Source organism: Hylaeus volcanicus, chromosome 2 (genome assembly GCF_026283585.1).
Source record: "Hylaeus volcanicus isolate JK05 chromosome 2, UHH_iyHylVolc1.0_haploid, whole genome shotgun sequence".
Taxonomy (NCBI): domain Eukaryota; kingdom Metazoa; phylum Arthropoda; class Insecta; order Hymenoptera; family Colletidae; genus Hylaeus; species Hylaeus volcanicus.
In genome coordinates this window covers 30745380-30760092 of record NC_071977.1, presented here as the reverse complement: position 1 = coordinate 30760092, position 14713 = coordinate 30745380, and the positions used below count along the sequence as shown (strand labels likewise).

The following is a 14713-nucleotide window of genomic DNA, read 5'->3' as shown; positions in this document are numbered from 1 at the left end:
GTTTTGTTCAACGTTTGGCTCTTTTTAGTTTAGAAATTATAACCAATTCAATTTTGAAGGGGAGGGGGGAGGTACTTCACGTTGGCCCCCCAATATTAAAAAAATCAAAAATTTTCTTTTTCCAAACGTTTCGTCCATCACTGCCCCTTTGGAAAATTTCGTTTTGCTCCTTTTTAGTTTGATAACGATAAACACTGCCATTTCGGAGGGGCGGGAGTGGGGGTGGGGGTGGAAACGGCATCACACGGCTCGAATAGAAAATCCCAGCATCCCAAACAATCTCGAACAAATAAGGAAGACAACTCGAAAATAATTCGAATTTTTTCTGGCTAAATAAATACAATAATTCGCTGCGCAGCATTTCGGTAATTTCCGGACGAATCTCGAAGGGCGCGTAATTTCGCGCCGAATCGCGATACACTCGAACGCCTCCCGCCCCTCGTCGCCCCCTCCTGTGCGTCATCCCCTTAACGTTTACTTTCCCGGTTACTTCGTTGGGGCCACTTCCCGTCCGCGCGGCGCATCTTTATTTACCCTTTCGATTCCGTCGGTCGGTAATCTTCAGCCCTTTGTCCCTTTCCTTTGATCGTAAAGTGCCATCGGGGGCCCCGGTGTAACTCAACAAAGAGTCAATTGTCTATCCAGCTATTCACACGGAGCCGCGTTCGCTCCGCCGACACCTGCTATAGACGGACGCCCGCGATACGGGCGCCAAACACACGCGAACTTGTACCCGGTCGCGCTGTTAACGCGTTTCACCCGCCATGTGGACCTTTTTCTTTGACATCATCCGACGCGCGTCTCGCCATTTTTTTATTTTTAAAGATATTTCAGGATCTGTCTTTGTCCTTGTTTCTCACGTTGATCGCCATGACAGTGTTTCTCACTCGAGAACCAGAAAGATTAATTCCGAAAGTTAGACATCACGGGAGATGAATCTAAACGAAATTCACGAATTTTGACGTAGTTACAGAACTAAATACCACGATATACGTTTCGTTACCTAGACTCCGATAGTCGAAATAATATTTAATCTTAGCAGAAATTTTCAAGAATATTCGTTTGCCAGGTTACGGATGTGCTTCAGTGTCGAGCATGATAAAAGGGTGACATTTGAGAAAGAGGGAAAATTTATTACGATAAGTTACACGCTTCTTTATGCTACGTTATTTAATACAACGCGATTCCTCTTAGCGCTCTCCCTTCGCAAAATGGTCTCGAGTACAAAGAGTCGATCTCTTTGAAAATGATTCGGTACGAAAATTGAGATACCTCTCTCGCCGTTAATCGCGACGTTTCCCGTGCAAAGTTATCGGCTCTATTAATACTTGCTCGAAACACTGCAGCGTCCGAACGAATGCGCACAGGCGACCGACGCGTTCGTAAATATCAGGGACGCTCTTTCAGGATTGGCTCCGCGACTCGAGACAATGGGGAAAGTTTTTCCCGCGCGCGCGCGCGCGCGCATCAAACGCGGTTTGAAAAGTATCGCGGCTCCCGGTATCGCGGTGGTTCCACCTCTTTTATTGTGCCGTCGCGCTTACGGGAGGACGTGTCGCGTCTTTTGTTCCCCTGTCGCGATTTCTTGCGGACGACGATCGCGACGAAACTCTGTCCTGGCCTTTCAGAAACGAACGATTCGCGTCGAAGGGGGATTATCTGTTTCTGTTTTCAATAAAACGATGGTCCTACAACGGCTCGCGAGCGCACAAAAATTAAGCTTCGAGCTCTCGTCATTTGTTCATGCAGTTTTCGTACTTTGGAACGATAGATCATTAATGACATAACTTTTCTAAAATAGGACAGGATCGCTGTCACTGGGTGGGGTTCCCTCTTGACGATCAGTCTAATATGATCCTGACCGATTGACAAGCTTCCGCCGACTGCTTTTTTGTCCTCGGACCGCTTTCTCTTTCACTCTCTGTCCTTTTCTACGTAAACACGGAACAGAAACGCAATCTTTCCGTACCATTTCGCCCGCTAACGGTGTTCGTTTCCACGTTTCAGGACGATACTGGACACGAAGTACGGCCTGAAGAGGTGGCAGATCGGCGAGATCGCCAGCAAGATCGGCCAGCTCTACTATCACTACTACCTGCGCACCAGCGAGACCAGCTACCTGCACGAGGCCTATTCGTTCTACGCGGCGATAAGGGGTCGCGCGTATTACAGCCGCGCCGCCAAGGAGGACAGGAGCGACCTGATGGTGAAGAAGCTCAGGTATTACGCGCGGTTCATCGTCGTCTGCCTCCTGCTGAACCGCATGAAGCTGGTGCGCGAGCTGGTCCAGGAGCTGGACGCACAGATCGCGGACTACACCAGCACCTACGAGCCCGACGATCAGCTCGAGTGGAACCTGGTGCTGGACGAGATCAAGGCGTTCGTGAAGGCCGAGTCGGCGGTCGGGGTGGTGCACTCGGACTCGAATCCTGTCATACTCACCCACAGACTCGGCGCCCAGACATCGCCGCCGATCGAACGTACGCCACCCATGTGCCTATCGCTGCAGGAGATCCTCATCGTCGGCAACTGCACTGATCAGGTCAACTTCATATACCTATTGTCTCTTATAGTCTCTTATAGTCTCTTATAGTCTCTTATAGTCTCTTATAGTCTCTTATAGTCTTGTAGTCTTGTAGTCCCGTAGGGTTGTCCAGAAAACTGGTGGCAATTTTTGAGAAAAGTGTTTAAAAGCGTATTTGAATTTTAATGTATACAGTCGGGCCTTGTATGAGTGCTCTCGTGTATTTATAACGAAAAGTTAATTGCTTGTACTGAATTCACGAATCTGACTCGTGGCGATATTTTTTATGCCAAACTTAAAATTCACGAGTCTGATTCGTGATAATATTTTTTTAGGCCAAACTTGCAAATCACGAGTCTGGCTCGTGGCGATACGTTAGGCCAAACTTGAAATTCACGAATCTGACTAGCGACGATATTTTTTAAGCTAAATTCGAGAATCACGAATCAGGCTCGCGATGAAAATTTTTAATTCAATTATAAAAATCACGAGTTTGACTCGCGACGATATTTTCATCCAAATTTGAAAATCACGAGTCCGACTCGTGATCCTAATTTTATTCCAAATTTGAAAATCACGAGTCCGACTCGTGATCCTAATTTTCTTCCAAATTTGAAAATCACGAGTCCGACTCGTGATCCTAATTTTACTCCAAATTTGAAAATCACGAGTCCGACTCGTGATCCAAATTTTCTTCCAAATTTGAAAATCACGAGTCCGACTCGTGATCCTAATTTTCTTCCAAATTTGAAAATCACGAGTCCGACTCGTGATCCTAATTTTATTCCAAATTTGAAAATCACGAGTCCGACTCGTGATCCAAATTTTCTTCCAAATTTGAAAATCCCGGGTCTGACTCGTCTTAGACATCGTATCCGTTACTTTATTTTCGAGTACCCGTACGCAACTTCTCGATCGATTCTCAACCGATTCTCAACCGATTCTCAACCGATTCTCAACCGATTCTCAACCGATTCTCAACCGATTCTCAACCGATTCTCAACCGATTCTCAACCGATTCTCAACCGATTCTCAACCGATTCTCAACCGATTCTCGACCGATTAAAGTCAACTAAAGTTTGTTGGTCTGTCGATCAGGTGAAGTTCAGCGAGTTGTCGATGGACATGTTCAGGATGCTGCAGACCCTGGAGAGGGAGCCCAGGGACGACCCTAACCACCTTCACGACGCCTCGCCGGCAGGGAGGATGCCCTTCAGGCCGGGTCCGTATCCGGGCGCCGAGAACGGGGCGCCCAGACGCGACAATCCACACAAGTACCTGCTGTACAAGCCCACCTACAGCCAGGTACAGGTATTCCTCGCCAGCGGCTTCAAGGAGCTGCCGGCGAACGGGGCCCTGTTGCTCTACCTGTCGGCGGACGGGTGCTTCTCCACCGTCAAGCATCCAGAAGAAAGTGAGTAGTCTCGGTCGATTGACGACGCCTATGCGTATCTTAGAGCCTTGGCTTGAGCCGTTGCTGTAACGCCCGAGACCGCGGGAGCTTTCGTCGCGTTGTTGCTGTTGCGCTGTTAGGACGGGTTCGTTCGTGTCTGTCGACTTTTCGGTACCTTCAACGGGTGCTTGCACACACGGCATTCGCACACGCGCGAATCACTAGGACAACGGTACTGTTCTTGGACCACTTGGTACCGTCATATTTTCAAATTTCATATAGATCAATCGAATATTCCAAGGAGAACGGAGCTCGGTTAAAATCGTGAACGCCTTTATTACGTTCCTTACATCCTTTATTACATCCGAATCTGCTTTTGTTTCTCCAGCGCCACGCATTCTTTTCGGCCGCGCACGATTTAAACGACCCATATACGCGTCAGGTACCTTTATCAAGCTTCCGCAAAGTGGCGCGTGGCAGGAAGTCGACGGCACGAATGAGTTCTGGGGGTTGCGTATCGAGGAGGCTTAAAAATCTAGACGCTTTCGTTGTCGTCTCTTTTCTGGCCGTCTGGGGGGGAGAAGATGTCGCTCCTAAATCTGCTCGAACCTCTAACAGAAAAAAGAAACTGCCACTCATGGCCGGAGACGATCGAAAAACCCAAGAACGTCAAGAACCCAATTCACAAGTCGTCGTTTCGAGCCGATCGATAGGATCGAAGCGTGGAACGATCCGCGAACGATCGTCAAAGCCACCCGTTTGCCACGGGAAAATAGTTGGTGAACGCTGCAAAAATACCACCGGAACGGGAGGGGGCCGGGGAGGGGCTGGGGACGCTGATCGGCCGAAAATTACTTATCGCGATAGAGGCCGGGCCAACTGATGCACGGTTAAAGCGAATCACTCGCTCGACGGAGCCGAAGGCGAACGCGTGTCGGTGTTTTCGGTCAGTTTCCTCGGGGGGCGGGTAATCCGACGCTTTGGTCGTCGATCTGGGAACGGGTTTTCCGTGTCCCGTGGAACGGAACAGCCGTCAACGGATAAGCCGTGTCGCAACGGTGTACGCCGCGGCCGCTACACGGGAACGAAACGCGTGTCCGTAAACGCGTCGGGGATATCTCCGTCGTTAATTGGATTAGACCAGTGGTTCTTAACCTTTTTAAGCTCGGAGAACAGTTATCGCCGGAACCGCCGACGATCCGCTAAATAGAATATTTTCGTTCAGCGCTGAAATCAGGATTTAGAATGCTTGGGATTTCTATGGAGCTTCCGCCGTTCTTGTCGACGTTGGGGTATAATTACTTCGAGATGGTACCGGTGGTCAGCGCCGTGGATATCGAAACGCCCGAATTTTGGGGACGAGTCCCGCTTTTCGTATCAAGTGAACCACGGAGCAACTACGGAAAATTTCGTAGCAGGGGTCATAGGGAAATCGAAAACAAATCGGAAACGAACCTTCGAGAACCGGAGTGGCCTAACATATTTTTTTTTTTTTTTTAAATTACACTATGGCCCAAAGCGCACAGCTAATGAGATATGTTTCATAAAACCAAAGCGACATATATTTGATTCCTCGATCGTTAACAGACGACAGCACGGAACTGTTACTTAGTTAGTTAGTTTATTTAAGTGCGTAGCTTCTCGCTATATCGCGCTATCCGTATACATTCAGATTCCATATACATTCACAACGTCATCTTAGTCTACGTTAGCTTATCTATAGTTTTTACATGTAACTTATTCTACAGGCACGGAACTGTAACTGTAATTTTTGGCATATGGATCCGGTTTCTCTTGAAAACTCGGTACCATCATTTTGTAGACACGCTCCGCTTCTCGCGGTCTCGAATATTCAATTCCATCCACTTTCGTTCGAAGTTCTTCGCTGCTGAATAAAAAGGGAACGTAGCTGTAGACTTTTTTTTTTACGATGAAACAAAACGTCTACCGCAACCAGACGTCGATCAAACCGAGAAACACTTGTCAGTCTTCCGGTGGAGTTTACATAATCATATACGGGGTCGAGGGGGGGCGGGGGGCGGGGGGCGGGGGGCACATGGGTGACGAAAGTCTTCGCTCATCAACGACGTCCGCGACGTGTCCGCGCCCACGAAGCCCTTGAGTGGGAATAGGAGAAAGGCGACAGTCCGATTCTTTCACCTCGCGATCCTTAATCACCTTTATTATTAAATAGATCGATCGATTATAGACACGTTATCTTGCGTACGTACCAAAGCTGAATAATTTCTAAATTTCTAAATTCACCGAACGGGCGAATACGTGCTAAAGGGTTGAATTTAGGTTGCAGGGTCTTAATTTAGGTTGCCCTAGCGGTTATAAAGATTCTTAGGGGTACGTCGCCAGGGGTACGGTTGATAACGCATAGGACGCTCGTCGCGCTGTAAATTTAGACGTTAGATTTTAGAGTACTTAAGCAACGTTAGAAAGCACGATGCTATTCCGGCTTTGGATAGAAGAATGATCGATTAGAAGTAGAAACGGATTTAGAACGCCCCGAAAGAATTTAGGTCGAAACGATCGAACTCTTTGGGGATTTAAATAGAGATCTAGGATAATTTAGATTTATCTTATTTTAGAAAGAAAGAAAATCCCAGCATCCCGATGATACTTTAATAAATAAGGAAGATAACTCGAAAATAATTCGAATTTTTCTGGCTAAATAAATATGTAATTCGTGACCACGATATTTACTTCTATTTACTCGCTATATCGAACGTTAAATTAGGTATTCGATCGTCGTTGCGAGAAAGTATTTCCAAATATCAGCATACTTTCGGCCTGCGAGTTGTTCGGTCTTAAATCACGCGTTAAAAATAAATCCGGTTGAAAAGTCCTCGCGCTACGAGTGCGAGAACAATATCCATCGCCTAGCTGCAAGTGGCAACAAGGGATAGAGTAGTGTGTTTCTTTTTTCTTTTTTTTTTTCTCTCGTCTTTAATTAGTGCCCATCCTCGCGAAACTTTCATGCGGATCGAGAGAAGACATCTCGAGAGTGACCTCGCGAGATGCATGCAGCCGCGACCATGACCCCTTATCGCGGTGGCCGCTGAATTAACTAAATAGAAAATCCAGGTCGTTTAGATGGTTTCCTAATATTCCACGCGTCCCGGACGCGATCGCTATCCTTCGCGCGATTCCCGATCTCCTTTCACGAACACTTATTCAAATTCACGATAATCTTCCTTGTTTACACGTTTAAACCCGAGAGGCTAATCGAGTCGCGGTCTGAAACAGAAAATATATTCGGTTGTCCCAAACGTATCTTCCGTTTTATTAATAAGTAATGTATACATATAATATACAATATATACAATATAATACTTTATGTTTCATTATCGAATCGAGTAGGTTCCATTTCGATCACATTCTGAGAGACTAGGTCGACTATTTACATAAATATTATCGCGAGAAACAACTAAGTGCAAATCGCGATAGGAACATTTGGAATGATTTAATACACGGATACACTCAGATTCAATCTTTTCGCGCGAAGACGGTACATAGTACGTCCCTCGGCAAAAATATATTAGCACCACGGGAGTATCAAGTAACGACACAAATAAATACGTGGTGCCATTTTCAAATGAATCATGGAAACAAAAATAAATAAGAATTTTAAAAAAATGTGTCCAACCCCTCGATCGTTCGCGCAACCGTCGTCGCGTCCCGATTCGCGACCTTGCGCCGAGTTTCCCCGTCCATCGAGGCGATATCTTTCCGTAAATGTTGGGCGCAGAGGATCCGTCTCCCCCAAAAGAAACATTTTTTTCGTTCGCGATTGGAGGCCGACGGGGTCGCTGAAAAATTCACCGTGCCCGACCGCCAAAGGTGCTCCCTCTGACCGCTATTCACAGCGTTAAGGTTACAACCCGGCCGCGAACGCGAAAACGGGTCTTTCAACGAAAGTAGAGTAGCGCAACCGTGTCAAGGTCAACCCGCGATGGAGATTCCGACGCGCCAGTTGGATTCTAAGTTCGCAATCAATATCGAAATACGCGGCGCGCCGTCGATACATCGAAGGGAGACCAGGTGGCCGCGCGTTCGAGTTTAAACGAGACCGTTTAGCCTCGTTACGGCCGCGAGGTGTTCGCGAAACGGAGACAGGCCGTAGTTACGCGAACGAATTTTTAGTCGAATCGACGGCCGTGCGTAATTCCCCGATGGGAGTATTTGGGAAGCGTTGGTGCCACTTGACTTGGTTTATTTTTTCTTTCTTTTTACAGGAATAGAAATATTTTTATCGTGGTTGAAAAAGTATTCCAGAATGACTTGCAAAATATTGGAGTCGATCTTCAGCCCTGTCCGGAATGGTCGAACGTTTCAGTAGAACGTTTCGACTCGTGATTTGCAAATTTGACCTGAAAATTTTACCACGAGTCACACTCGTGATTTTCAAACTCGACATAAAATTTTCGTCACGACTCGGATTTGTGATTTGCAAGTTTGGCATTAAATTTTCGTCACGAGTCAGACTCGTGATTTGCAAGTTTTTCGAATGTTTATTCGAATATTTATTCGAATCGACGGACGAGCATAATTCTGCGATGGGAATCTTTGGCAAACGCGGGTGCGACTTGACTTGGTTTATTTATTATTATTTTTTTTTTTTTTACAGAAATAGAAATATCTTTATTCTGTTTAAAAAAAACTATTCTAGAATAACGAACGAATGATTTAATAGGAAACTTGCAAAATATTGGAATCAGTCTTCGGTCCTATCGGGAATGGTCGAACGAGTAGAAAAGGCCGGCACTGGTCGGACGCGATTAACAAACGATCGAACAAGAGAGTTCGAAATCAACTCGATCGAACGTTTAACCCTTTCGCGATCCCGCATCGAGTCAAGCGCGAGACCCGAATCAGGAACGTACCCGAATCGGGAATCACTGAATCGTCCAAGTGTTTCGAATAGAATGCGGAAGAGTAGGATTAGCGGCGTCTCGGTTCGGAGCTTGGACGATAAAAGGAAATATACATTGTCTCGCGTAATCCGATTCGCGCGAAAATAAATGCTCCGAGGATGCCGCGAATGATTTCGGTGGCTCTTCAATTTCGGGGGAGTAGAAACGACACGGTCCGACGGGCTCCTCATTGTTCTGGCGAAATGAAGCCCGGCTTTCGGCTCGTCCAAGCATAAAGCCGATTCGACCGATCGCCGCTGTTTGTAGGAACGTCGAGTACGAAAACGGTCGACGATACACGGCCTCTTTCGATGCGCACAATATCAATTCGTAAGCTGCCCTCTCGCGCGGAAGCAATAGGATACGTAGCGATGGCCGTATGAAAACGATCGAGTCAGCTGGACAGTTTTTTATTTATTATTCTTGCACCGAATGTTCACTATACGTACGTCCAAAAACTCGTTCAAACCGTATCGACGCGTAACTCGGTAACTTACCTCGGATGTTAGCCACGTCCTCCCGTCTAAAGATATTCGAGTTACAAACGACGACATGGCCAAGGGGGCGCCCCTTAAGGGGCGCCCAAGATGTTCGTCTGACATCCTACCGCTCGGCTAAATCGGAATTGCACGATGTTGATAAATTTTGCGATCTTGCAGTGGGGTACGACCTGGGCGGCGTGTCTACGTGCAGCAAGAGGGACCCCGAGCACGGGAAGAGGCCGACAGGTGGCAAGGAGCCCCACTGCCTGTACCCCGGGGACCTCTACCCGTTCACCAGGAAGCCGTTGTTCGTGGTGGTGGACTCGGACAACAGCTTCGTGTTCCAACAGATACCGCGGTACTTCGGGCAGCCTCTGATGGTTCTGATGTCGCCCCAGGACACGCCGCCGACGTTGCGCGACGTCAGACACGGTGGCAGCCTGTTCACCCTGTTTCTCCACGCCCCCCTCGCCGCCTTTTGCCTTATATGCAACATCGGTAGCCTGGCCGTGCACCACTGGGAGCGGTGCCAGCGTTACATCGAGCGATTCCTCATCGAGGCCTGTCAGCTCGTCACGCGCTCCAGATGCGGTAAGGATTCAGGACGTTTGTTTTTGTCGTCCGTCGCCCGCACAGGGGGAGGATCGGTGATCTCCGCGAGGTCCCGCGAGCTGTACACGTAACTCGATCGGGTGGAGCGCGAAGGCAACAGCAGGTGGATCGTTGAATTCCGGGAGAAACGCCGCGGAGGATCCCAGACTTCGGATCGGTGGTTGGGGCTAGAATGTTTGCAATGTTTAACGTTCCTGGTAACATAGAGAAGCTTCCACCGTAGACCTTCTCCGTAGCATTTTTCGTCCACTTTTCGAAATCCCGTAGAGTTCGATCGGTTCACCTGGCATTGCTTTCGCGATACATTTTATTCGGTTACTGGTAGAACTCACGGCGCGAGTTTGCCCCGGGGCGACTGTGTGGACTAGACCAGTGATTCTTAATCATTAAAGAGTTCAATTTATTGATACTATGCCTCTCGTATCGGAGGGACCGGAAATTCTTAATGTCGTGCTTTTTACTACGAAAAATTCATACACAACATCTCAACACTCGAAATGGTTTAAAATGGTACTTTTGCATCGATTCGAGTTTTACCTGTCTGTCGCGTGTACTCGAGCCTCCCTAGTCTTACTTCGCAAACAATTTATCACCGAATTCTCGTCGTTGTAATTATTGTTCAGGATTAAGAACCGTGCCAGGTTTCTCGCTGTCTAAATCGTGCCACGAGCACAAAAAGCCTGAGAATCTTGTTCTAAACTGTGCCATGAGCTTAAAAAGGGTTAAGAACCACTGTGCTAAAGAGCGAATATGTGTGTGTGTGTGTGAGAGAGAGAGAGAGAGAGAGAGAGAGGGGTGGGGGACAGATCTGTGTCGGTGAAACTTTCTTGGCTCCGGCATGCTGATTTCAAGGGCTGGTCCGCGAAATTGGAACCACTTTTTTTCGACTCCGTACGTATCGATCCCGGCCGAAAAACTGAGAGATTCAAAGGACCGCCGCGATATGCAATCGCGCGATATTACTCTTTTGTTTCCGATGGTTTGTCTTCGGTGCCGCAAAGGTCGCCTGATTGACTCGCTGTCTAACAAAAAAAAAAATCACACAGCGGAACGCGACATAGGTCAGAGTCAACGTCGAATTCGAGGAGGTCTTCGCGATGTTCTTCCTAAGGAGCACGAATCGGTCGTATTTGCACTCGGAACATGAACATTCGTACACCCTATGTCTATTTAACTAGATTCGCTAACTTAAATAATAGTTTTAATATCAACAAATGAATTTTTCGTTACAAATTTGTACATGAATAAGATTATACGTGTATATATTTATGGTCAGACTCGTGATTTGCAAGTTCGGCATAAAATTTTCGTCGCGAGCGTAATTCGGGTTTCTCTAGTTTGGTGAAAAATTTCATCGCGCGTCGTACTCGTGATTTTCAAATTCGGCATAAAATTTTCATCACTCGTAAAAATAGCGCAAGGGGGTAAATTTTTGATTATAAATACATACGTACGACTAACCTTGTACATGTATATATTTACATATACACCAACATATTTGTACAATGGATAATGCGGATGAACATACACGTGGAAACATCAAACCTACCGATTAATTTAAACAAATTTCATCGGTAGCCATAGAAGGTACGAATATTTATGTAGCTCATTTAACGTGTATCGTTAGGCTTTAACCCTTAAATGGACAATGTTGTTTTTAAACGACATACTAAACATCACAGATAAAATTGACTTTCTTTTATTTTTTTGTAATTTTGATAACTAGTTCTTATTTCTGAACGAATTTTGTACTTTTTTTAATGTTGGCACTATCCAATATTTATATGCATCGAAAATAAGTTAATGTCGAATGTCACTTTGAAGAAAACTTTTCCAGTGGCGCGAAACTTACTCGTCCATTTAAGGGTTAAATAATTTTTCATTGAAGGTATATCGTAAGAGATACCTTGGTTCGTCATATCGTAAGAAAAGAATGGGAATTCCCAAGGAAACGAATCGTCGGCCCCATCGACATTGGGGGATGGTACGAAACGCGATTTACGATTGCATTACAACGATAAACACAGCTGGCCTAGATCCGGTCGTCCGAAGCTGCCCCGCAGCTCCCCGTGTTTATCGCTGAACCAGCGATCTCGGTTCTCCAGGCCGCGTGATCTAGGGTCGGCCGCAAAGGTGGTTTCGCCATTGTTCCTCTCGCGACCGGCGATACGTCGTCCGCGAGTCTCGAGCGTACGGAGTCCGCTGGCTTCCTTTCGTCGAGCGTCTGATAGGCGTAAGCTAACGTCGTAAGTAACGCTCTCGTCGGATACGTTTGATTCGCCGGCCGAGAAAGTTTCGTCGAATCGATACCAAAACCTCCCCCTAACCTCCCCCGTAACGTCTGCACGTCCCCCTATAGCTGTCCCGAGATAATACGCCCGAAAGTTTGCGACAACAGGTCTGCGCACAGACAACAACAGCAGCAACAGTAATATGCAAATTTGTCCGCCATATCTCTGGAACGGAGCGTTCGCGACGGCAATTGCGGACGTCAATCCATATTCGGGGGTCTGACAGCCCGAACGAAGTCACACCTCGGGATACCTCGGGATACCCAACCCCGTTTCCAAGGTTCAGCCCGCTTCGATGTCCCGAAAAATCGTCTCTGCGAATTTATTTCGCAGAATCCAGAAATTTCTCGCGGTACCAGACCAAACACCTTCTCTCCCCGAATCACAAGTTTCCCAGTCCGAAACAAAGAAACCACCCCCTCTAACCATGAAACGGAGTCACGTTCGGAGCTCCAACCCGGAACCATTTAAAACTGACCTCCGTGTGTGACGTCCTCGATTGCGGTCGACGCGAATCCGCCTCAAGTCGCTCGAACATGTCGCAATTGCTGAAACTGATATTAAGGGAGGAAGCTACATTAGGAGACCTAACGTCGACACGTCGAGGCTGGTACTATCCACAATTTCTAATATGATTATATTTTGCTTACAGCCTTTTAGAAACTACGCAATCAAACATTTATCGTGGTATTTATATTTAGAACATCGTCGAAATCCAAGGATTTTATTGCAATTTATTGTCTCGGACGCTCTTAACGTTCAGAATTAATTTTTTTTTTTTAGTTCTTCAGTAAAATGCGCTAAAATAATAAACACATCGATATTCTTTCGAATTCGATTCGGAAAGTCAGGCTTGCGAGGGTTAAGCGCTTTCACGATTTCTTTTTATAGAGAAACGTTTACTTGATTTCAATTCAAGTTTCGGTATATTTTAGGTACGATTCAAGATGCATTCGGTAATTTTTAAAGGCTATTAATCGTACTTCGTAATTTTTGTTACTTGGAAAAATTCACTTAATCTCGTTTCGATGTTAAAAATATTCAAAGTACGCTCGATGATTCTTTTAGCTTATTAAACTCAAAATTATAAGACAAAAATGTGAGTAAATTTTTCTCTATAAACAAAAAGAAAAAAACAAAAAATACTTGGCTCCGTAATGTGGTTTCCCTCCTTTAAGAACAGAACGAAAAAATAATGAATATTTGTGTCAGCGATAAAGAAAACGATCACACGATCTGTGAGAAACACAAAGATAAATAAAGAATAAAATAAATAAGGAAAATAGAGACGAGGACACGTCGACTGACGAGCGTTTTACGGTACACGCAGAGACCAGCGTGTTGCAATTCTTCGGCGACGATTTCCTACGACTGTTGCTGGTGCGCTACGTGTTCTGCGACGTGGTGTTGAATCTCCACCGGTCGTTCAGGGGTCGACAGCAGAGGCCCCGTTGCCATCCGCCGTTGCCGGACGCCGAGGTGCTCGAGCATCCCACGTTGCATCACCTGGTGCTCGACCTGGCGGCGTGTCTCGACTGCCGCGACCACTTCCCGGACAGCAACGAGCTGGCCTGACCCAGGCATCTTCCCTGCCCCGCCAACGAGTCGACGTCACTGTTGCCGCCGTACAGCCACGACTACGATTACGATTACTGTAACTATAATTGCAAAAATAAAATCGTTACACTGAGACCTCATTAAACCGCGTCTAATCGAGAAGCGATCGCGACAGCGAGAGACGGGGGGGGGGGGGGGGCGCACGAGGTGTGACGATTTTTCCATTTCACGTCGTTGTCCTTGCCTTCGCCGGGAATTCCGTTTACACGAATTCTTCTTGGAGCATTTTCTTTTGCTTTTGTTTAGAGGCCGAAGCTTCGAGGGAAGTTGAACGGTGAGGATTTGTGTGGATAGAAGGGGTAGAGACTGAGAAGAAGAAGGGAAGGTGAACGTACGGATGGTTTTTTCGTTTTTTTTTTTTATATTTTTTTTATTTTCGAACCGGGACTTCAAATAATCGAGCGATATTCTTATATGCGTAGGACGTTCGAGAAGTGATAGAGGGAGGAAGAGATTCTTCAGGACCTTCGTTTAAAACACTCAACCGCTCGATACACGTTTCACGAAAGACGAAGGAGAATCAGTTCGTACCTCGACCGTCACTTTTATTTACCTGCAGTCGGTGTAACGAGCATTCGTACAGGAACCGATTCGAAATGAAACTTCGTATATTTACTTTATTAATCGATTTCAGGGTTAGAAATAATTAACCAATCATTTTTTTTTTTTTAAGAGTAGAATTTGCGTAAAGGTCATTATCTTTAATGTCAACCCTTTGCACTCGAGAGGGTGACTCTCGGTCCGGCCACCACCACCACCGGTGGTACACGCCGCCCGATGGGGGGACGTATCAGTGTGAACCACCGGTGGTACACGCCGCCCGATGAGGGGACGTATCAGTGTGAACCACCGGTGGTACACGCCGCCCGATG

At 46.6% G+C, this 14713-nt stretch overlaps 1 protein-coding gene across 3 annotated transcripts in view; it reads left to right on the top strand.

Annotated features, from left to right (window-relative positions):
• Positions 1-14713, top strand: part of LOC128872586 (protein SCAI) — a 16886-nt gene extending 2173 nt beyond the window's left edge. The window contains exons 2-7 of one of the 3 annotated variants that reach the window (XM_054115447.1): positions 2008-2542; positions 3623-3938; positions 9499-9912; positions 13555-13878; positions 14088-14166; positions 14264-14713. In XM_054115447.1, coding sequence (XP_053971422.1) covers positions 2008-2542; positions 3623-3938; positions 9499-9912; positions 13555-13799 — 1510 coding nt within the window. In that variant the 3' untranslated portion in view covers positions 13800-13878; positions 14088-14166; positions 14264-14713. Of the gene's footprint in view, positions 1-2007; positions 2543-3622; positions 3939-9498; positions 9913-13554; positions 13879-14087; positions 14173-14263 lie in introns of all 3 variants that reach the window. The other 2 variants (XM_054115446.1, XM_054115448.1) reach the window with 2 other exon arrangements.